This window comes from Hyperolius riggenbachi, chromosome 10, assembly GCF_040937935.1.
Source record: "Hyperolius riggenbachi isolate aHypRig1 chromosome 10, aHypRig1.pri, whole genome shotgun sequence".
In the NCBI taxonomy this organism is placed as follows: Eukaryota; Metazoa; Chordata; class Amphibia; order Anura; family Hyperoliidae; genus Hyperolius; species Hyperolius riggenbachi.
In genome coordinates, this window is record NC_090655.1 from 221,032,349 (window position 1) to 221,055,428 (window position 23,080).

General features: G+C 46.4%; 1 protein-coding gene across 1 annotated transcript; it reads right to left on the reverse strand.

Moving 5' to 3' along the window:
- Positions 1 to 1,003: 1,003 nt before the first annotated feature.
- On the reverse strand, positions 1,004 to 17,053 carry LOC137534546 (zinc finger protein 585A-like). The gene is made up of 2 exons (XM_068256089.1): positions 16,977 to 17,053; positions 1,004 to 5,209 (listed from the first exon to the last, which is right to left on the reverse strand). Exon 2 carries the CDS (start codon positions 5,094 to 5,096, stop codon positions 3,234 to 3,236), a length of 1,863 nt encoding a protein of 620 aa, XP_068112190.1. The 5' UTR covers positions 5,097 to 5,209; positions 16,977 to 17,053; the 3' UTR covers positions 1,004 to 3,233.
- Between the last annotated feature and the right edge of the window lie 6,027 nt (positions 17,054 to 23,080).

Below are 23,080 nucleotides of genomic sequence, written 5' to 3' on the forward strand. Positions count from 1 at the left end.
AGCAGATCATTGCAAATCTGGACAAGGGCTGTTTTACAGCTGTGGTGCTTCTTAAAGCCAGATTGTAAGGGATTGTACGATTGTTTGTGGAGAGCCTGGATTCAAGTTGGAGGTATGCAGCCTTTTCTAGACCTAGATACTTATGCAGCCTTATGAATTTTTTCCTAACCTCCCTGGCGGTCAGAGTGGCAATTTTTTTTCATTGCGGCTGTTTTTCCACGTTCAATGCTGTCCCCAGCATTGCACGCGTACATCATCGGCTTGTTACTGTGGTGCGCTTCCTCCTTCCGGCCAGAAGGAAGAGTGAGGCACTGAATCGAGGAATGCACGGCCAGCAGCACTTGTGAGAAGGAGGATAGTGCGTGACACGGTCGCTATTTCAGATAGGAAGCCGGCTTCCTAGTTCCAGCAGTAGGCTCTGCCCCCTCTTAGCGTCTGCTGTCCTCCTGCTACTTTTCTTAGCATAATCATCCTCCACGTAAGCTCCAGGCTGCCTCCAGCTTCTAGCTGCATACCCTCTTTCTCTCTCTTCCTTTAGCTGCGCTGAAGCACGCATTGTTTACTCTGATCCACCGCACAGTCACCCAGGCTCTCTTGCACAGCGGGACCAGAGAACACGTGGCAGAGAGATAGACCACGTGGCAGAGAGATAGACCACACACAGACTGTATACAAGCTGTATACAGCACACAGTGCAGCGTCCTGTTAAAGCCACTCTAGCTGTCCGTTTACACAGACAGTAGCTGTAACGAGCTTTGATGGCATTTTGAGGTGAAAAGGGCAGGATCCTTTAGCCCAATCTACATGATACGATTCTTTGTTCGATTCGATTACGAGTCCATTTACGATCCGATTAAATCCAACATGTCCGATCGGGATTCGATTCAATTCAATTGCAAAACAATGGCAATGCAAAACAATTCAAATGCAAAACAATGGCAAATCGAATTGAATCGAATCCCGATCGGACATGTCGGATTTAATCGGATCGTAAATAGAATCGTTATCGAATCGTACAAAGAATCGTATCGTGTAGATTGGGCTTTTAGCCTCGCATCCCATCAGATAGCAATATGGGCAGTGACACCAGTAATGACAGCAAAGATCAGATTACAGCTAGAGCTGTCTGTGTAAACAGACAGCTAGACTGGCTTTAACAGGACTGTGCTGTATACAGTCTGTGTGTGGTCTATCTGCCTGGTCCTGCTGTGATGTCACAGGCTCTGCTTCATGCCCATGCAGCTTAGCCACTACTTTACCTAGCCTGTCTGCTTCAGGCTTAACAGTGGCAGTTGCAGAGTAGTCATTGTAGCTGCAGGGGTTAAGTGTAGTGTAGCTGGGAATGGGGGCAGAAGGTGTTAGAGTAGTGCATTGTAGCATAGCTGGTGGGCATCAGGAGTTAGCTTAGTGTTTTATTGATGGGAATCAGAGGTTAGCATTGTGCAGTGGAGTTTAATTGGTGGGGCATCAAGATTCAAGTTAGCATAGTGTAGTGTATTGGTGGATCATCAGGTGTTAGAGTGTACTGGGGGCAATGTGAATTTAGTGCTAAAGATTGATTTGAAGAAAATCGTGAAAAAAAAAATCGAAATCGCAATTTTTGAGAGAAAAATCGCAATTTCAATTTTTTTCTAAAATCGTGCAGCCCTAGTATACAGTGCAGGAGAATATTGATGTGTATGCATGTCAATACTGTACACAGCATGTTTTGTATTGACGTGTATAGCCATCAATACCGCCAGGGAGGTTAATTATTGTTGGTGTCGCAATATAAAATATCTTGCACCTTCAAAGTAGTGGGCAGGTGGTGTGAATCAAATGGTCCTAACCCAACAAAAATCCATTTTAATTCCAGGTTGTAAGTAGGACAGACACAGAGGGGCATTAATACTTTTGCAAAGGGACTGTACATGATCCAGGCAAGAGATTGTAGCAAATAGTGATAAGCTGTAAATGAACAACAAATTCTCTAAACATCTACATTTGCACAACTTGGAGGCACCAATTGGGATTAACAAATCACAGCTGCTAGCAATTCATCATGCTAAAGGACCACTATAGCGATAAGTGTAAAATACATGTGCAAACCTATTTACGCCTGGAGTAAAATGCACTGTAAGTTACTTTTTCCCTATGTTGCTGTCAATTACAGTAGGTAAGTAGTGACAGGTTTTGGACTAGTCCATTGCAGAAGTGACTGGTTTTGGACTAGTCTATCTCCTCATGGGGGGAGTCTCAACATTACCTTTTATTCTTTTCAAAAATATTCCCTGGAAGACTATAGAAAGATGCCAGGCAGACTCCCTATTTGCCGCACACTTTTCTGACAGTTGGACTGAGCTACTGCTGTTGTAGTGATGGTCATGTTTAGGAGAACTCATGGAGAATCATGTGATTTGTTGATCAGCTGACAGATTTGCAAAGCTCCGATTTGCTGTGGTCACATCCTGCTTTAGCACATGATTAGCAAATCAGACACTTACATATCTATCACCTGACTAAGCTGATCACATGCTCCTCCATGTGCTCTCCTAGACATGAGTATCACTACTGTACAGTAAGTAAGTGCTTTTGAAAATAAACGCTAAGAATCCCCTGTGAGGAGATGGACTAGTCCAGGATATGTCAGATAATTAATTACATGTACGAGGCATGTTGCACAAGGGGATCGGGATGCTATCCCTCAAGCAAAATTGCTGGGATGAGGCTGTACAGATGCCTTACTAGCCTACAGGCTAGAGAAGTGTTCTGTTCCGGGGCGGGGGTGGGTTGCCGGAGGACCGATGGAGTGACGCGGTTGTGGCGTCAGGCAAGAGCTAGGTGAGTGGGGAGAACAATGCTGTTGGCCGTGGCTCAGCCAAAGCAATCCACCAGGCGGATAACTGATCGAGCAGCCAAGAACGGGGTGAGGGGCTGCTGTACACACACTGGATTCTCACCAGATGTGGTCGTTTATAGTGCTTTTTAATCTGGGACAAATGTATATTTTTGGCATATAAGCATACACATGTATTTTCATAATAGTGGTCCTAGTAGGTAACAGCTAAGTGATTTGATAGACCAAACTTACCATTTCTAGGTGAACCTAATTACTGTGTTTAGAGAATTTTAGCTAGTTGCAGACCATTTAATTTTTGGATCCTCTCCAGTCCTGATAGACATTAGTAAATTAGGCCCTGCGTGGCCAAGCAGATCTCTCGCTAGCTGTACTCACATTAGTTTGGAGTTATGGCCTATTTTTTGTTGTTGTTGTTGTTGTTCTGCTGACAAGTTGGGTGGGATTTCTGATGAGATTTCAACCCAGAGAGACAAGTGAAGGTCATCCCACAAGGCTGACACGTGAAGGGTTTCTCACCAGTGTGTAGCCTCTCGTGTGCCCGGAGGTTTCCAATCAGGCTAAAGCATTTCTTGCATTCTTGGCATTCGTACGGCTTTTCCCCGGTGTGACTCCGGTGATGAACAACCAGACTCTTCTTGTCCCGAAAATGTTTGCCACACTCTAAACATGGAAACGGTCTCTCGTCGCTATGGATCTTCTGATGCCTGAGGAGCTCAAATTTCACACTAAACCCCTTACCACACTCAGAACAGGCAAAGGGCCTTTCACCCGTGTGGTTCTTCTGGTGCTGCACGAGGGAACTCTTATTCTTATAGGCTTTGCCACACTCTGGGCACACAAAGGGCATCTCACCAGTGTGGGACCTCTGATGGGACAATAGCTGAAAATTTTTAATAAAGGACTTCCCACACTCTGAGCAAACAAATGGCTTTTGTTCCTTGTGATACTTCCGGTGTATGATAAGATTTCCGCTGTCAGCAAAACTTTTACCACATTCCAGGCAAGAAAATGGTCTCTCCCCAGTGTGAATTCTTTGATGGACAACCAGAGAACAATTGTGTCGGAATCCTTTCCCACACTCTGAACACGTGAAAGGCTTCTCTCCAGTGTGAATCTTCTCATGTTTCTTCAGCTCAGTCTTCAGAACGAAGTCCTTGCCACATTCCGAGCACTTAAAGGCCTTGTTTTTGAGGTGGATCCTCTCATTGTGGTTGATCATAGCGACCTTCTGTGTGAAGCATTTGCCACACTTTTGACACTGGAATGGTTTCTCACCAGTGTGAACCCTCTTATGCTGTTTAAGTTTGCTTTTGTCAGAAAAGTGTTTATCGCACTCAGAGCACACAAAGACTCGATTGCCATCAAGGACTTTAACAAGGTCATCGTTCTCTTCTCCGCCCTTTGTGGGTTTTCTTGATTTTTCCCCAGTGTGCATCTTCTGGTGTCTAGAGAGCTCTTGTTTTCTAGCAAAGCTTGTATAGCATTCAGGGCAAGTAAAGCTTTTTTCTCCGGTGTGGACTGTTTGGTGACCTCGGAGGGCACTAGCGGAGGCAAAGCCTTTTCCACATTCCGAACATATAAATGGTTTTTCTCCTGTATGAGTGGCTTTGTGGCTGTTGAGATGTCCGCTACAAGAGAAGCGTTTCCCACACTCAGGACAATCATACGCTTTTTCCCCAGTATGAACCATCTGGTGGGTTCGTAGCCGAGATTTCGTTGGGAAGCTTTTGCCACACTCAGAACATGGAAATGGTTTGGCACCTGTGTGGTTCATCTCATGGCTGCGAAGTAAACTACTTGTAATAAATGCCTTCCCACACTCAGAACACTGGAACGGTTTTTCTCCTGTGTGGGTTTTCTTATGCAGTGAAAGACTTGCTGCAGATATAAACTTTTTCCCACAGTCCCCACATTCATATGGCTTTACTCCAGTGTGAGTACGCTGATGAACCTGGAGGTGCTGCTTTTGAGTGAAGCATTTCCCACACTCTGAGCACTCATAAGGCCGCTCCCCTGTGTGAACCCTCTGGTGAATTACAAGCAGTGCGTTGGAAACGAAGGCCTTTCCACATTCAAGGCAAGCGAAGTTAGCCTTTCTTACGGTCGTTGCCTTTTGGTCACTCTCACAATCAGAGCTTGAATCCTCCTCACCACTAGAGGAGCTGCACTCTGAGCTGAAATCAGTCTCTTGATCTGAGATTTCGATCTCCTGATCTGCTGTTACAGATCTATTCTCCTCCAACGTCTGCTCTTCCATCCTGGTATCAGCCACGAGGGTAAACTCTTTCCTAAGAGCTCTTCAGCAACGTGTGCACAATAACACTTGTGAAATGCGATGGTTTCTCTGCACGCCGTGTCTGATGGCAAAACCTGTCATGAAACAAAGCATTTAGAGAGGTGATAAAGGCATCTTATACTGACCATACATTGTTTTTGACTAGACAATGTTTGGATGATCTTACTGGCAGATATATTGGTCCATATGCAATTAATTTTTTCTCCTAGGAGATAATTTTTCATCATCTTTTTAAAGGAACCCTGAGCAGATGCCGTGGGTATGCATATAAGCATACCCGCAGCTATTTGGTTAAGAGGAGACACTTACCGGCCCCTTAGGTAAGCGCTCCTGCTCCCTGGCTGGCCGCTATCCATTACATGGGATCGGCAACTTTGACATAAAGTCGCGCTGTGACCCCGGAAAAGGAAGTCTGTGCGTTCTCTCTGCGCATGCACAGGCTTCCTCTTCTGGGGTCAGAGCATGACTTTATGTCAAAGTTGCTGATGCCATGTAATGAATAGCGGCCAGACCAGGAACGCTTACCCAAATGGCCCGATGAGATACCGTATGTACTGTATATAAAGTATCTATCCTACCTAAAACTTTCCTGTGTTCCTCTTTATTTTCATGACAAAGGTTAAGAAACCAGTGCTTAATCTCCACGGTGGAGCACACAGGTTGCATCCAGCTTCCCTGAAAGTGACACTGAAGCAAAAATAAAGAGATACACACAGGGTGCACTTCCTCCTGCGCAGACTGGCCGCGGCTGGAAGAAGTTATGGGACCCGGTACCGGAGCTACAGGCAGCAGAGGACGGCGGTTTGGGAACGATCCATGCACATGGGGCTGGAGGAAGCCCCAGGTATGTATAAATCTTTTATTATTTTTGATCGCAAGTACACTTTGAAATAAAAATAAGACTCCAGGAAAGTTCTATTTAGGATTGGTTCCACATATAAAACGATTTACCTCATAAGCGTTTGTCACTTTAGGTTTACTTCAAGTCATTGATAACCACGACACAGACGGCTTTCTAAAGAGCCAAAAGAAACCAATAAGACCCTTGACTAACAGACGCCAGAAGCCTTCCCCCTGTCTACCTCTCAATGTCTTTGCATAGACAAGATGACATCACTATTTTTACAGCTATTAGCCTGAATTGGAGGGGTATTAGGCTACAGTGGCCAGATCTCTCTGTCTAGAAAGCCTACATCCAATTAAAATGTCAAAGCACTCTGGGGTGAAAACAGAAGACTGCATTTACACTTGTATGTATTGTGTCATTTGCATAGAAATGGAAAGCTTTGGTGGGGGATGCTGGAGCTGATAATATTTCACAGCTGCATAAGTTGCATTATAATTCAGATGGGCTATCATGGAGAAGCAAGGCGGGGACACCTGTGTGTTTTAAATGGGAATCTGCATCTTGAAGGACAAGCAGCTAATAACAGAAGCTGTACACAGCACGCCCCTCAGGGCTGAACTTACATTTACATCTCTATTGTCTCTAGATGAGCTATTCAAGCAGCATCTCCCACCTGGGGAAATAACTGACTACACTGGGCTTGGAAACATCACATGTGCCCACTGACGGCTGCCTGCCAATGACACTGTGTCTACAGATTAGTGCCTGCCAATGAGGTTGTGCCCACAGACTGCTGCCTGCCAATGATGCTGCATCCACTTACTGCTGCCTGCCAATGATGCTGCTCCCACTGACTTGGCGGCTGCCTGCCAATGATGCTTCGCCCACTGACTGCTGCCTGCCAATAATGCTGTCTCCACTGACTGCTACCTGCCAATGAGGCTGTGTCCAATGACTGCTACCTGCCAATGATGCTGTTTCCACAGACTGCTGCCTGCCAATGAGGCTGTGTCCAGTGACGGCTGCCTGCCAATGATGCTGCATCCACAGACTGCCTGCCTGCCAAAGATGCTGCGCCTACTGACTTGGCGGCTGCCTGCCAATGATGCTTCGCCCACTGACTGCTGACTGCCAATAATGCTGTCTCCACTGACTGCTACCTGCCAATGAGGCTGTGTCCAATGACTGCTACCTGCCAATGAGGCTGTGTCCAATGACTGCTACCTGCCAATGATGCTGTTTCCACAGACTGCTGCCTGCCAATGAGGATGTGTCCAGTGACGGCTGCCTGCCAATGATGCTGCGTCCACAGACTGCTGCCTGCCAATGATGCTGCGTCCACAGACTGCTGCCTGCCAATGATGCTGCGTCCACAGACTGCTGCCTGCCAATGATGCTGCGTCCACAGACTGCTGCCTGCCAATGGTGCTGCGACCACACAGGCCTACTGCACACCAGAGCGGTTCGGCTGCGTTTTGCGATCCGCTAGGGTAATGTATTTCAATGGGCTGGTGCACACCAGAGCGGGAGGCGTTTTGCAGAAATGCATACTCCCGGGCTGCTGCAGATTTTGGATTGCGGAGGCGTTTCTGCCTCAATGTTAACCACTTCCCGACCGCCGTATGTACAATTGGCGGCCGGGAAGTGCACCCCGCAAGGACCGCCGTATTGACAATTGGCGGCGGTCCTTGTAGGGGCATGGGCGGAGCGATCGCGTCATCAGTGACGCGATCCTCCGCCTCCGCCTGGCGCCGCTCACCCGCCGCAACATCCCGCCGGCCATACGGAAGCGCCGGCGGGATGTTAACCCCGCGATCGCCGCATACAAAGTGTATAATACACTTTGTAATGTTTACAAAGTGTATTATACAGGCTGCCTCCTGCCCTGGTGGTCCCAGTGTCCGAGGGACCACCAGGGCAGGCTGCAGCCACCCTAGTCTGCACCAAGCACACTGATTTTTCCCCCCCCCCTGCCCCAGATCGCCCACAGCACCCATCAGACCCCCCCCTGCCCACCCCCCAGACCCCTGTTTGCACCCAATCACCCCCCTAATCACCCATCAATCACTCCCTGTCACTATCTGTCAACGCTATTTTTTTTTTTATCCCCCACCCTGCTCCCTGCCCCCTCCTGATCACCCCCCACCCCTCAGATTCTCCCCAGACCCCCCCCCCAGACCACCCCCCCTGTTTACTGTATGCATCTATCCCCCTGATCACCTGTCAATCACCTGTCAATCACCCGTCAATCACCCGTCAATCACCCGTCAATCACCCGTCAATCACCCGTCAATCACCCGTCAATCACCCGTCAATCACCCGTCAATCACCCCCTGTCACTGCCACCCATCAGCCAGCCCCTAACCTGCCCCTTGCGGGCAATCTGATCACCCCCCCACACCAATAGATCGCCCGCAGATCCGACATCAGATCACCTCCCAAATCCATTGTTTACATCTATTCTCTCCTCTAAACACACACTAATTACCCATCAATCACCCATCAATCACCCCCTATCACCACCTGTCACTTTTACCTATCAGATCAGACCCTAATCTGCCCCTTGCGGGCACCCAATCACCCGCCCACACGCTCAGATTGCCCTCTGACCCCCCCTTATCAATTCACCACTGCATTAATTACATCTGTTCTTCCCTGTAATAACCCACTGATCACCTGTCAATCACCTGCCAATCACCTATCACCCATCAATCACCCCCTGTCACTGCCACCCATCAATCAGCCCCTAACCTGCCCCTTGCGGGCAATCTGATCACCCACCCACACCATTAGATCGCCCGCAAACCCGCCGTCAGATTACCTCCCAAATGTATTGTTTACATCTGTTATCTTCTCTAAACACCCACTAATTACCCATCAATCACCCATCAATCACCCCCTATCACCACCTGTCACTGTTACCTATCAGATCAGACCCTAATCTGCCCCTTGCGGGCACCCAATCACCCGCCCACACGCTCAGATTGCCCTCAGACCCCCCCCTTATCAATTCGCCAGTGCATTAATTACATCTGTCCTTCCCTGTAATAACCCACTGACCACCTGTCAATCACCTGCCAATCACCTATCACCCATCAATCACCCCGTCACTGCCACCCAACAATCAGCCCCTAACCTGCCCCTTGCGGGCAATCTGATCACCCACCCACACCAATAGATCGCCTGCAGATCCGACATCAGATCACCACCCAAGCGCAGCGTTTACATCTATTCTCTCCTCTAAACACCCACTAATTACCCATCAATCACCCCCTATCACCACCTGTCACTGTTACCCATCAGATCAGACCCTAATCTGCCCCTTGCGGGCACCCAATCGCCCGCCTACACGCTCAGATTGCCCTCAGACCCCCCCTTATCAATTCGCCAGTGCAATATTTACATCTGTTCTCCCCTGTAATAACCCACTGATTACCTGTCAATCACCTATCAATCACCCATCAATCACCCCCTGTCACTGCCACCCATCAATCACCCCCTGTCACTTCCACCCATCAATCACCCGCTGTCACTGCCACCCATCAATCAGCCCCTAACCTGCCCCTTGCGGGCAAACTGATCACCCACCCACACCAATAGATCGCCCGCAGATCCGACATCAGATCACCACCCAAGCGCAGTGTTTCCATCTATTCTCTACCCTAAACACCCACTAATTACCCATCAATCACCCCCTGTCACTGCTACCTATCAGATTAGACCCCTATCTGCCCCTAGGGCACTCAATCACCCGCCCACACCCTCAGAATGCCCTCAGACCCCAGCCCTGATCACCTCGCCAGTGCATTGCTTGCATCTATTCCCCCCTCTAATCACACCTTGAGACACCCATCAATCACCTCCTGTCACCCCCTAGCACACCTACCCATCAGATCAGGCCCCAATTTGCCCCGTGTGGGCTCCTGATCACTCGCCAAATCCCTCAGATCCCCCTCAGACCCCCTTCCGATCACCTCCCCAGTGCATTGATTGCATCTATTTTCCCCTCTAACCACCCCCTGAGACACCCATCAATCACCTCCTGTCACCCCCCTAGCACTCCTATCCATCAGATCAGGCCCAATACAACCTGTCATCTAAAAGGCCACCCTGCTTATGACCGGTTCCACAAAATTCGCCCCCTCATAGACCACCTGTCATCAAAATTTGCAGATGCTTATACCCCTGAACAGTCATTTTGAGACATTTGGTTTCCAGACTACTCACGGTTTTGGGCCTGTAAAATGCCAGGGCGGTATAGGAACCCCACAAGTGACCCTATTTTAGAAAAAAAGACACCCCAAGGTATTCTGTTAGGTGTATGACGAGTTCATAGAAGATTTTATTTTTTGTCAAAAGTTAGCGGAAATTAATTTTTATTGGTTTTTTTTTCACAAAGTGTCATTTTTCACTAACTTGTGACAAAAAATAAAATCTTCTATGAACTCGCCATACACCTAACGGAATACCTTGGGGTGTCTTCTTTCTAAAATGGGGTCACTTGTGGGGTTCCTATACTGCCCTGGCATTTTAGGGGCCCTAAACCGCGAGGAGTAGTCTAGAAAACAAATGCTTCAAAATGACCTGTGAATAGGACGTTGGGCCCCTTAGCGCACCTAGGCTGCAAAAAATTGTCACACATGTGGTACCGCTGTACTCAGGAAAAGTAGTATAATGTGTTTTGGGGTGTATTTTTACACATACCCATGCTGGATGGGAGAAATTTCTATGTAAATGGACAATTGTGTGTAAAAAAATCAAACAATTGTCATTTACAGAGATATTTCTCCCACTTAGCATGGGTATGTGTAAAAATACACCCCAAAACGCATTATACTACTTCTCCTGAGTACGGCGGTACCACATGTGTGACACTTTTTTACACCCTAAGTACGCTAAGGGGCCCAAAGTCCAATGAGTACCTTTAGGATTTCACAGGTCATTTTGCGACATTTGGTTTCAAGACTACTCCTCACGGTTTAGGGCCCCTAAAATGCCAGGGCAGTATAGGAACCCCACAAATGACCCCATTCTAGAAAGAAGACACCCAAAGGTATTCCGTTAGGAGTATGGTGAGTTCATAGAAGTTTTTATTTTTTGTCACAAGTTAGCGGAAAATGACACTTTGTGAAAAAAAACTATTAAAATCAATTTCCGCTAACTTGTGACAAAAAAATAAAAACTTCTATGAACTCACCATACTCCTAACGGAATACCTTGGGGTGTCTTCTTTCTAAAATGGGGTCATTAGTGGGGTTCCTATACTGCCCTGGCATTTTAGGGGCCCTAAACCGTGAGGAGTAGTCTTGAAACAAAAATGACCTGTGAAATCCTAAAGGTACTCATTGCACTTTGGGCCCCTTAGTGCAGTTAGGGTGCAAAAAAGTGCCACACATGTGGTATCGCCGTACTCGGGAGAAGTAGTATAATGTGTTTTGGGGTGTATTTTTACACATACCCATGCTGGGTGGGAGAAATACCTCTGTAAATGACAATCTTTTGATTTTTTTACACACAATTGTCCATTTACAGAGGTATTTCTCCCACCCAGCATGGGTATGTGTAAAAATACACCCCAAAACACATTGTACTACTTCTCCTGAGTACGGCGATACCACATGTGTGGCACTTTTTTGCACCCTAACTGCGCTAAAGGGCCCAAAGTCCAATGAGTACCTTTAGAATTTCACAGGTCATTTTGAGAAATTTCGTTTCAAGACTACTCCTCACGGTTTAGGGCCCCTAAAATGCCAGGGCAGTATAGGAACCCCACAAATGACCCCATTTTAGAAAGAAGACACCCCAAGGTATTCCGTTAGGAGTATGGTGAGTTCATAGAAGATTTTATTTTTTGTCAAAAGTTAGCGGAAAATGACACTTTGTGAAAAAACACAATTAAAATCAATTTCCGCTAACTTTTGACAAAAAAATAAAATCTTCTATGAACTCACTATACTCCTAACGGAATACCTTGGGGTGTCTTCTTTCTAAAATGGGGTCATTTGTGGGGTTCCTATACTGCCCTGGCATTTTAGGGGCCCTAAACCGTGAGGAGTAGTCTTGAAACGAAATTTCTCAAAATGACCTGTGAAATTCTAAAGGTACTCATTGGACTTTGGGCCCTTTAGCGCAGTTAGGGTGCAAAAAAGTGCCACACATGTGGTATCGCCGTACTCAGGAGAAGTAGTATAATGTGTTTTGTGGTGTATTTTTACACATACCCATGCTGAGTGGGAGAAAGATCTCTGTAAATGGACAATTGTGTGTAAAAAAAATTAACAAATTGTCATTTACAGAGATATTTCTCCCACCCAGCATGGGTATGTGTAAAAATACACCCCAAAACACATTATACTACTTCTCCTGAGTACGGCAATACCACATGTGTGGCACTTTTTTGCACCCTAACTGCGCTAAGGGGTCCAAAGTCCAATGAGCACCTTCAGGCTTTACAGGGGTGCTTACAATTTAGCACCCCCCAAAATGTCAGGACAGTAAACACACCCCACAAATGACCCCATTTTGGAAAGTAGACACTTCAAGGTATTCAGAGAGGAGCATGGTGAGTCCGTGGCAGATTTCATTTTTTTTTGTCGCAAGTTAGAAGAAATGGAAACTTTTTTTTTTTTTTTTTTTTTTTCACAAAGTGTCATTTTCCGCTTACTTGTGACAAAAAAATAATATCTTCTATGAACTCACTATGCCTCTCAGTGAATACTTTGGGATGTCTTCTTTCCAAAATGGGGTCATTTGGGGGGTATTTATACTATCCTGGAATTCTAGCCCCTCATGAAACATGACAGAGGGTCAGAAAAGTCAGAGATGCTTGAAAATGGGAAAATTCACTTTTTGCACCATAGTTTGTAAACGCTATAACTTTTACCCAAACCAATAAATATACACTGAATGGGGTTTTTTTTATCAAAAACATGTTTGTCCACATTTTTCGCGCTGCATGTATACAGAAATTTTACTTTATTTGAAAACTGTCAGCACAGAAAGTTAAAAAAATCATTTTTTGCCAAAATTCATGTCTTTTTTGCTGAATATAATAAAAAGTAAAAATCGCAGGAGCAATCAAATAGCACTAAAAGAAAGCTTTATTAGTGACAAGAAAAGGAGCCAAAATTCATTTAGGTGGTAGGTTGTATGAGCGAGCAATAAACCGTGAAAGCTGCAGTGGTCTGAATGGAAAAAAAGTGGCCGGTCCTTAAGGGGTAGAAAGCCCTAGGTCCTCAAGTGGTTAAGGGGAACCTTAACTGGTGGAGAAAAAAAATTCACTTACCTGGGGGCTTTCCCAAGCAGTCGGCCGAAAACGAAACTTAGCCACGGAGGGAGACCGGAGGGCACCGAAGGACCGGCGCGGGCACAGGACGGCTGCAGGAGGCTTGGGAAAGCCCCCAGGTAAGTGAATTTTTTTCCCCCACCAGTTAAGGTTCCCCTTAACATTGAGGCAGAGGAAGTATAGGAAAAATGCAAACCGCTCTGAAAAACAGCACTTCAGAGCGGTTTGCCAGGCGTTTTTTGTTACAGTAGCTGTTCAGTAACAGCTTTACTGTAACAATACATGAAATCTACTACACCCAAAACGCTTTACAAAACCGCAAAATGCTAGCTGAAACGCTACAGAAAAAGAAGAAAAAGCGTTTCAAAACCTGCTAGCATTTTGCGGATCTGCTAGCGGTTTTTGGTGTGCACCAGGCCTTACTGCTGCCTGCCAATGATGCTGCGCCCACTGATTTGGCGGCTGCCTGCCAATAATGCTTCACCCACTTACTGCTGCCTGTCAATGATGTTGCGTCCACTTACTGCTGCCTGCCAATGATGCTGCGCCCACTGACTGCTGCCTGCCAATGATGCTGCGTCCACTGACTGCTGCCTGCCAATGATGCTGCGTCCACAGACTGCTGCCTGCCAATGATGCTGCGTCCACAGACTGCTGCCTGCCAATGATGCTGCGTCCACAGACTGCTGCCTGCCAATGATGCTGCGCCCACTGACTCGGCGGCTGCCTGCCAATAATGCTTCACCCACTTACAGCTGCCTGCCAATGATGCTGCGTCCACTTAATGCTGCCTGCCAATGATGCTGCGCCCACTGACTCGGCGGCTGCCTGCCAATAATGCTTCACCCACTGACTGCTGCTTGCCAATGATGCTGCATCCACTTACTGCTGCCTGCCAATGATGCTGCGTCCACTTACTGCTGCCTGCCAATGATGCTGCGCCCACTGAGTGCTGCTTGCCAATGATGCTGTGTCCACTGACTGCTACCTGCCAATGAGGCTGTGTCCAATGACTGCTGCCTGCCAATGAGGCTGTGTCCAATGACGGCTGCCTGCCAATGATGCTGTGTCCAATGACTGCTGCCTGCCAATGATGCTGTGTCCACAGACTACTGCCTGCCAATGAGGCTGTGTCCAATGACTGCTGCCTGCCAATGATGCTGTGTCCACAGACTACTGCCTGCCAATGATGCTGTGTCCAATCACGGCTGCCTGCCAATGATGCTGTGTCCAATGAAGGCTGCCTGTCAATGATGCTGTGTCCACAGACTGCTGCCAGTCAATGAGGCTGTGTCTTTCAACACAATCAATGTTCAATTGCTGAAGCAGGTGCTAAAATACTAAAAGGCATTTGTTACTGTTCGGGCATAGACACACTGTTGTGCATGCTTATTACAACTGCTGTACTTGCAGTGTGGGGGGGAGGGAGCATAGGTGGCAGGTTGTGGGTGCACCTAGCAGGGGTTCTGCGCCAAGTGCACGCTTGTCGCAGACTCTTAAAAAGAATCTGGGGAATACTGGTTGTAAAGAGATAATCAATGTAGTCAGTCGTTTTAGTGCTGTGGCTATATGTGCATATATGAAGCTAGATATACCAATATATTATATAACTAGCTGGTGGTGCGTGCTACGCTGCGCAGGGAAGGTGTGCACAGGCCATGCAATCAGCGAGGTGGGAGGAGGAAAGTGCGGGGTGAACAGACATATCAGGCAGGAGAGGGCACGTGTGTGTGTGTGTGTGTGCGTGTGGGGGGGGGGGGGGGGCGACACCACGGCAGCCAATCAGGGAGAAGCAGTAAGGGTTGTATGTGGGCTGAAGGGACACAGTTCTCGCAGCCAAAAGGAGTAGGGATGTGCAGAACAGATCAACACAGTGCCGGTGGCCAATAGGGTGGGGCAGGAGGGGGCATGTGTGGGAAACAAAAACACTGCCCGCGGCCAGAGTGGAGCAGCGCTGGAGGGGGGCACAGCGCCGGTGGCCAATCAGGGTGGGGTGGAGCCAGAGGGGGCATGAGCAGGATGGCCGGACACAAGTGCTGATGTTCAATTAGGGTGGAGCAGGAGGCGGCATGTTTGGGGCAAATAAACTCAGCACCAGTGGCCATTCAGGGTGGGGCTGATGGACACAGCACCTGCGGCAATATGAGCGGGCAGGAGGGGACGTATGGAGAATGAATGCCGGAAACGCATAAGTACAGGCTTGGACTTGGAAATTATTATCAACTAGTGACCTTAGCCCGTTTAAAAACAGGCTCTAGGTCTGTCATTGCCGCCACATGCGCGCACACTTGCTCGCCAAATGCGCAAGCACACCGGCCCGGCCGGCCCATCCTGCTCCTGTCCCGGGCTGTCCCTGCGGCACATGCACAGTAGCAGAAATGCAGCGACACACACACACAGGGACAGGACACAAGAGACACAGGGGTTTTATTATATAGGCTAATATGCATTGCACACAGAGCAGGATCATCCACAGGCAACCTAGGCAGGTGCTTGGGGCCTGGTGGGTGTCAAGAAGCCCACCTGTCACCTTCTCTGGCCTCTCTTTGCTTCAGTTTACCAAAGCGACCACAAGGGGGCCCACATCTTAACCTCCCTGGCGGTCTATTAAAAACCGCCAGGGGGCAGTGCAGCTGGTTTTTTTTTTTTTAAATCACCCTCTTCGATCACCTCTGGCGATCAGGAAATCCCGTTCAAAGAAGCCATGGCGACGGGGCAGGGTGACGTCATCGGGAGTCCCGATCCACCCCTCAGCGCTGCCTGGTGTTGATAGGCCAGGCTGCGCAAGGGGTCTGGGGGGGGCGCGGCGCATAGCAGCGAATCGATGCGGGGCGGCGGCGATCGGTGTGCTCACGCAGCTAGCAAAGTGCTAGCTGCGTGCCGCAAAAAAAAAAATTGTGCAAAGTGGCCCAGCAGGGCCGGAGAAAACCTCCTGTGCGGCTTACCCCGAACTACGTTACCGTCAGGAAGGTTAAAGAAAATCTGTAATGAAAAAACCTCCCCTGGGGGGTACTCACCTCGGGTGGGGGAAGCCTCCAGATCCTATTGAGGCTTCCTCTGTCCTCCTCGGTCCCACGGCGGCGGCAAAAATCCTCCAGGAGCGGCAGCGATGTAAACATTTACCTCTTGGCTCCAGCGGAGTATCCGTTCTCTGCACGGAGATAGGCGAAAATAGCCAATCTCTGTCAGGCCGTTCTACTGCGCAGGCCTCCTGTGCAGTAGAGTGGACCCGACAGAGATCGGCTATTCTCGCCTATCTCCGTGGGAAGAGATGCAACAGCACCCCGTTGGAGATAGAAAAGGTAAATCTTGCACAGCCCGACAATTGTCGCCTGTGCGTTCCGTGGGCTGCACCCACCGCTGTGGGACACAGGAGGATGGGGGAAGCCTCAATAGGGTCCAGAGGCTTCAACCTACAGAGGTGAGTACCCCCTAGGGGAACTTTTTTTTTCAGTACAGGTTTTCTTTAATCCATCTCTGATTGCACAGCAGTGTAAATTGTATACACTCACCTTCATAAAAGCATAGACTGTATAAGAAGCAATAGACTGCACTTGTTGTGCATGAAGATTTAGATTCAGTAATATACTATATAATACATAGAACACTGCAGTGTAGACACTAGTCGATAAACACTATACAGCAGCCTACAGTACATACACTAGTGAAGATACAATATTTAAAGTTTGTCCATAGAGCAGACACTCACCCATCAATCTCCCCGTCTACAACTCGCTGAACAATTTGCAGAAGTTACAAGTGAAACTAACTAATCATTCTATCGCGGCGCGCACGCGCAGCACTGGCGTCCACAGTGCGCACACGCATACCTATAACAGGACGTCGCTGACGACTTGCCCCCGCCATGTTTGATTCGGGCACTGTACACACTATTATAGATCGCCTACGTCATACAGGCAGTTCTGCATGGCACACGGGAGAGAGGAGGAGCGCGTAGTAATAACACTCCACAGGCTCATGTCAGGTAGTTCACTAAACTACTAGCCGCTGTCCGCAGCCTCACACGTCTTCCCTGCTGAAGAGGGTTATGCAAGCCAACAAGTGTGCTGAATGCTGCCCTCCGCTGGCCTGGCACAGAACTGCAGCTTGTATTGATATAGTTTTACTCATTTGTACAGTTCAAGTATTATTGATGTTGTTTGTTTCATTAATCAGCATAGCTAATGGTGGCCATACATGGTACAATTTTTTCATACAATCTTACCATTTCTATGCAATATAAGGTAACTGCCTAAATTATCATTTCAGTATATTCACATTATTTACCTTTATACTACATAGAAATGGTAAGATTGTATGAAAACATTGTACCATGTATGGCCACCATTAGAGAAACCATTACCAAGAACCGAACTTCATCCCAATCAGTAACTGATACCCCCTTTCCCATAAGAATTATTTCCCTTTTCTCAAATGGATCATCATAGGGCTCTGTATGGCTGATATTGTGGTGAAACCCCTCCCACAGTGTGATGTCAGGACCATGGTCCTGTCAGTTTCCTGTCTGTGAACCTCCTTGCATTGTGGGAAATAACTGTTTACAGCTGTTTCCAACCGCCAAAACAAGCAAGCAGCATCTCATTCCACTGACATCACCTATCAGCAGTAAAAATGTCACCATTAGAGATGTCGGCGAACGGTTTGTGAACACTTCACACTGTACTACTTCTGGGTCACTATGACCCGTAGTAGTATGGCTGCGTTGGCCCGGCGGTGTGCATCCTTGATCGTGCGCCTGTTGCCTGCGCATGTGTGTGACGTTATGAGTAACACTGCAATTGAGCAGAGACTGTAAAACATTAAATCTGCTTTGTTAATGTTTATACATCAAATAAAACCTTGAGAAATCCAAGAGTCATTTTTTAGGAGTAGAAGAACAGATCCAATTGTTTATCTCATTAGTTTATTTTTATCTCTGGTTCCCTTTAAGCCTGGTACACACATCCAATTTTGATATGCCAACTTCACCACTTCCATATGGTATAAAAGGTTACCTACACAATGGGCTTGATTCACAAAGCAGTGCAAACTGTTTAGCACGGGCGTGCTAAACAGTTAGCACGTGAAGTGCCGATCGCGGAGTTTTGCGCGTGCAAAAGTTAGCGATCGCGCGAATCGCGGCACTTTGCGTGCGCAAAAGTCCGCGAACAGCACTTCACGTGCTAACTGTTTAGCACACCCGTGCTAAACAGTTTGCACCGCTTTGTGAATCAAGCCCCATCTGTTCATAGCATTCAAAGTCTGTTGGCCATTACACTGCATGGAGGTGGTAACATTGGTCAGTGATTGGCCTATCAAAATTGGATGTGTGTATGCACTTTTATACTCACCTATACTAACTTCATCCAGCAACAATCCCTAATGATTCTACAGATAAAGAACATAACTGAAGGATAACATCATCAGTCTTCCAGACAATGATAAAGCTCTTTATGCTTATTGTTCAACCCTGTAATATCCAATAGAAATGAGTTGTAAAGTTCTCAGACCAACAAGGCACGATAACTTGCCTTGTTGGTCTGAACAAGCTTAACCAGCCTGGGAAAGTATCAAGTGCTCAATTTCCTCATCTTCTGACTGAGGTTTGAATAAAGGACTACCAAGGGGATGGCTTAAGGTGGGTACACACATCAGACCATAGTCTTTGGAAAATGAAAGATCACAGACCAATTTTACCCCCTTCCATGTAGTACCTACACAGTCTATTCTATGGAGCTGAACTCCCCATCGGATAGAAATCTTTGCAAGATGCTGCACACAAAGATGCTGTACACATGCAACAGATCAGTATCTGCAAAAGATCTGTTCCTGCAAAAGATCCATTCCTGCAAAATGCATTCATAGTCTATGATATCTGCAGATCCTCATACACACCGACATTAATCTGCAGATCAGATCCACCAGGATGGATTTTCAGATCTGCAGATGATTGTCAGATCTGCAGATGAATGTCTGTTAAACAAGGTGTGTATGAGGATCTGCAGATATCATAGACTATGAATGCATTTTGCAGGAATGGATCTTTTGCAGATACAGATCTTTTGCAGATACTGATCTGTTGCATGTGTACAGCATCTTTGTGTGCAGCATCTTGCAAAGAGTTTTATCTGATGGGGAGTTCAGCTCCATAGAATTGACTGTGTAGGTATGGCTCTCATACTTCATGAAAGGGGGGTAAAATTGGTCTGTGATCTTTCATTTTCCAAAGACTTTTATCTGATGTGTGTACCCACCTTTAGACAGAGTGCTTGCAGCCTCAGGGTAAATTACCTCCACTGTTGCATCTTTCATGATATACAATATGAAAGATCCTTTTGGTGCAGGGTGGGCGGTGGAAGATAGCTGGATGGGGCGAAATAGGTGCCAAGATCTGGGAACTCAAGTTCAGAGCTTTCACCACTGAAAGACCCTAAAGACACAAGAAAGTACTATCCAGCCCATCAAGCCTCCATAGACGCGCATGTTTGCGTAAAACGTCCGTCAGGTAGCTGTGCCCTGCACCCACCATCCATCACCCACTGACTGCCCACCAGGACTGGGATGTGCACCCATCCTTCGATTTGTTGCACTGGTTAGCACTCTACTACTTTTCCATTTGCATTTTTGACTTTGGAATAAACCTAATTGCTTGCAGTGCCGACTTCTGCTCTTTTTCTCCATCTACTGTTTGAATACTTTTGTTCAGAGCACGCATAGCATGGTAGCTGGTTAACCAGCCGGCCCTGGATGGTACAGTTGCAACCCTCCTGTTTATACTACAGTGCCAATGTCTGGTTCTATATTTCTTATTCTCCATTCACTATCCATTTGATGTAGTCTGGTTCCTGGTAAAATATAAACACTAGTCTGTGGGTACAATATAATACAATACAAAACCATGCAGAACGTGTTTCCATCTAGCGGTATCCATTCCTCCTTGCTGCTTTCAGACATAGCCCCATCTGTCAACACTTTCCCACACAGCCGAGTAGTGGAAAGGACAGGACTAGTGGTCCTCTTGGATTTAGAGTTCCAACAGCTTCATGGCTAGGACAGTTGACCTGAGAAGAAAAAAGATGAGACCAGGGAGCCTTCCTGGGTAGACATTGCCTTTTCTATTCACAGCTTTTATTTTGTTCCATTTAACTCTCCAGTGCCAACCAAATGGTGGTCTTACCCTTTATAGATTTCACAGTGGGTAACCATAAATAAAGGTCTCCAATACAATGGATTGCTCCTCAACCAAAAATAATTTGAAGCATGAGAGAAGACCTTTATTTATTTTCTTGTGTGAATAAGAGACATTCCAGGTTTAGATGTTCTGTTTAATGAGTGGCTACTGAAAGCTACACTACTGTATATTGACTACCAATGAACCTAATATGGCTCACTCATTTTTCTAATATTTCTGGTATATATGTATAGTGTGTAGATGACAGTAATGTAAGGATAAAAAAAATGAACTTGTAGGTTTAGTTTCATATGAAAGTGTAGGTCCTTTAGCCTTCACTAAACAGCTAGGTAAGTTCTTGAGAATTTTTTTAGACCAAGACTTTAAGGAAGTAGGTTTCTCTGTGGAGATCAAGTGTCATCTCTCAGGGGTATAAATCCAACATTTCGAAGGTATTGATTAAAGACACCTTTGTGTAGACATCATAACACACGTAGGGCCAGTGCACACCAAAAACCTCTAGCAGATACACAAAACGCTAGAGGTTTTTGAAGCAGATTTTCAGAGTGATTCTAGGCATGTTTAGAGAGGTTTTTTAAACTTGCCTAGTGTTTTTGTGTAGCAGATTTCATGTATTGTTACAGTAAAGCAGTTACTGAACAGCTTCTGTAACAAAAATGCCTGGAAAACCGCTCTCATTTAGCGTTTTTCAGAGCGGTTTTCCACTTTCTTATACTTTAACGTTGAGGCAGAAATGCCTCAGAAATCTAAAAAATGCTGCAGCACCCGAGTTTGTGTTTGTGGAAAAAACGAACCGCTACGGTGTGCACCATCCCACTGAAATACATTACCCAAGCGGTTTTCAAACAGCTGGTGTTTTTAAAAACCAGAACCACTCTGGTGTGCACCAGCCCTATGGCTGACAGCTGTGAAACATGCTTTCTAGCTGCTATTCTGTGAAACACACTGCTAGTTAGAAATTCCACAGTGGCTTTATACAGTGGGACGCGAAGTTGTTAATCGTCATGATTTTCCTGTATAAATCGTTGGTTGTTACGATAAAAAATGTCAGTTAAATATATCATGTAGGAGACACACACAGTGATATTTGAGAAGTGAAATGAAGTTTATTGGATTTACAGAAAGTGTGCAAAAATTGAAATGAAATCAATATTTAGCAGATGCTCCTTTTGCAGAAATTACAGCCGCTAAACGCTTACTGTGGGTTCCTATGAGAGTCTGGATTCTGGTTGAAGGTATTTTGGACCATTTCTCTTTACAAAACATCTTTAGTTCATTCAGGTTTGATGGCTTCCGAGCATGGACAGCTCTCTTTGACTCACACGACTTTTCAATTATATTCAGGTCTGGGGACTGAGATGGCCATTCCAGAATGTTGTACTTGTTCCTCTGCATGAATGCCTTAGTGGATTTTGAGCAGTGTTTAGGGCCGTCGTCTTGTTGAAAGTTCCAGCCCCGGCACAGCTTCAGCGTTGTCACTGATTCCCGGACATTGGTCTCCAGAATCTGCTGATACTAAGTAGAATCCATGCGTCCCTCAACTTTGACAAGATTCCCGGTCCCTGCACTGGCCACACAGCCCCAAAGCATGATGGAACCACCACCATATTTAACTGTAGGTAGCAGGTCTTTTTCTTGGAATGCTGTGTTATTTTTCCTTCATGCATAACGCCCCTTGCTATGCCCAAATAACTCAATTTTAGTTTCATCAGTCCATAGCACCTTATTCCAAAATGAAGCTGGCTTGTCCAAATGTGCTTTAGCAAACCTCAAGCTGCTCCGTTTGTGCAATGGGCGGAGAAAAGGCTTCCTCTGTATCACTCTCACATACACCATCTCCTTGTGTAAAGTGCGCTGAATGGTTGAACAATGCACAGTGACTCCATCTGCAGCAAGATGATGTCGTAGGTCTTTAGCGCTGGTCTGTGGATTGACTCTGACTGTTCTCACCATTAGTTGGTTCTGTCTAACCGAGATTTTTCTTGGTCTGCCACTTCGAGCCTTAACTTGAACTGAGCCTGTGGTCTTCCATTTCCTCAATATGTTCCTAACTGTGGAAACAGCTGAAATCTTTGAGACAGCTTTCTGTATCCTTCCTCTAAACCGTGATCGTGAACAGTCTTTGTCTTCAGGTCATTTGAGAGTTGTTTTAAAACCCCCATGTTGCTACTCTTCGGAGAAATTTAAAGGAGGAAGGAAACTTACAATTGACCCCCTTAAATACTCCTTCTCATAACTGGATTCACCTGTGTATGCAGGTGGTGGGTCACTGAGCTTACCAAGCCAATTTGAGTTCCAATAATTGGTTCTAAAGGTTTTGGAGTCAATAAAATGACAACAGTGCCCAAATTTGTGCACCTGCCTAATTTATTTAAACAATTATTGCGCACTTTCTGTGAATCCAATAAACTTAATTTCACTTCTCAAATATCACTGTGTGTGTGTGTGTGTCTCCTATATGACATATTTAACTGACATTTTTTATCGTAACAACCAACAATTTATACAGGAAAATCATGACGATTAACAAGGTTGCCCAAACTTTCGCATCCCACTGTACAAACCCATCTCCAAGTAATGCAATAATTCTGAGGTCAATGATAACTGTAAGGCTCGTGTCT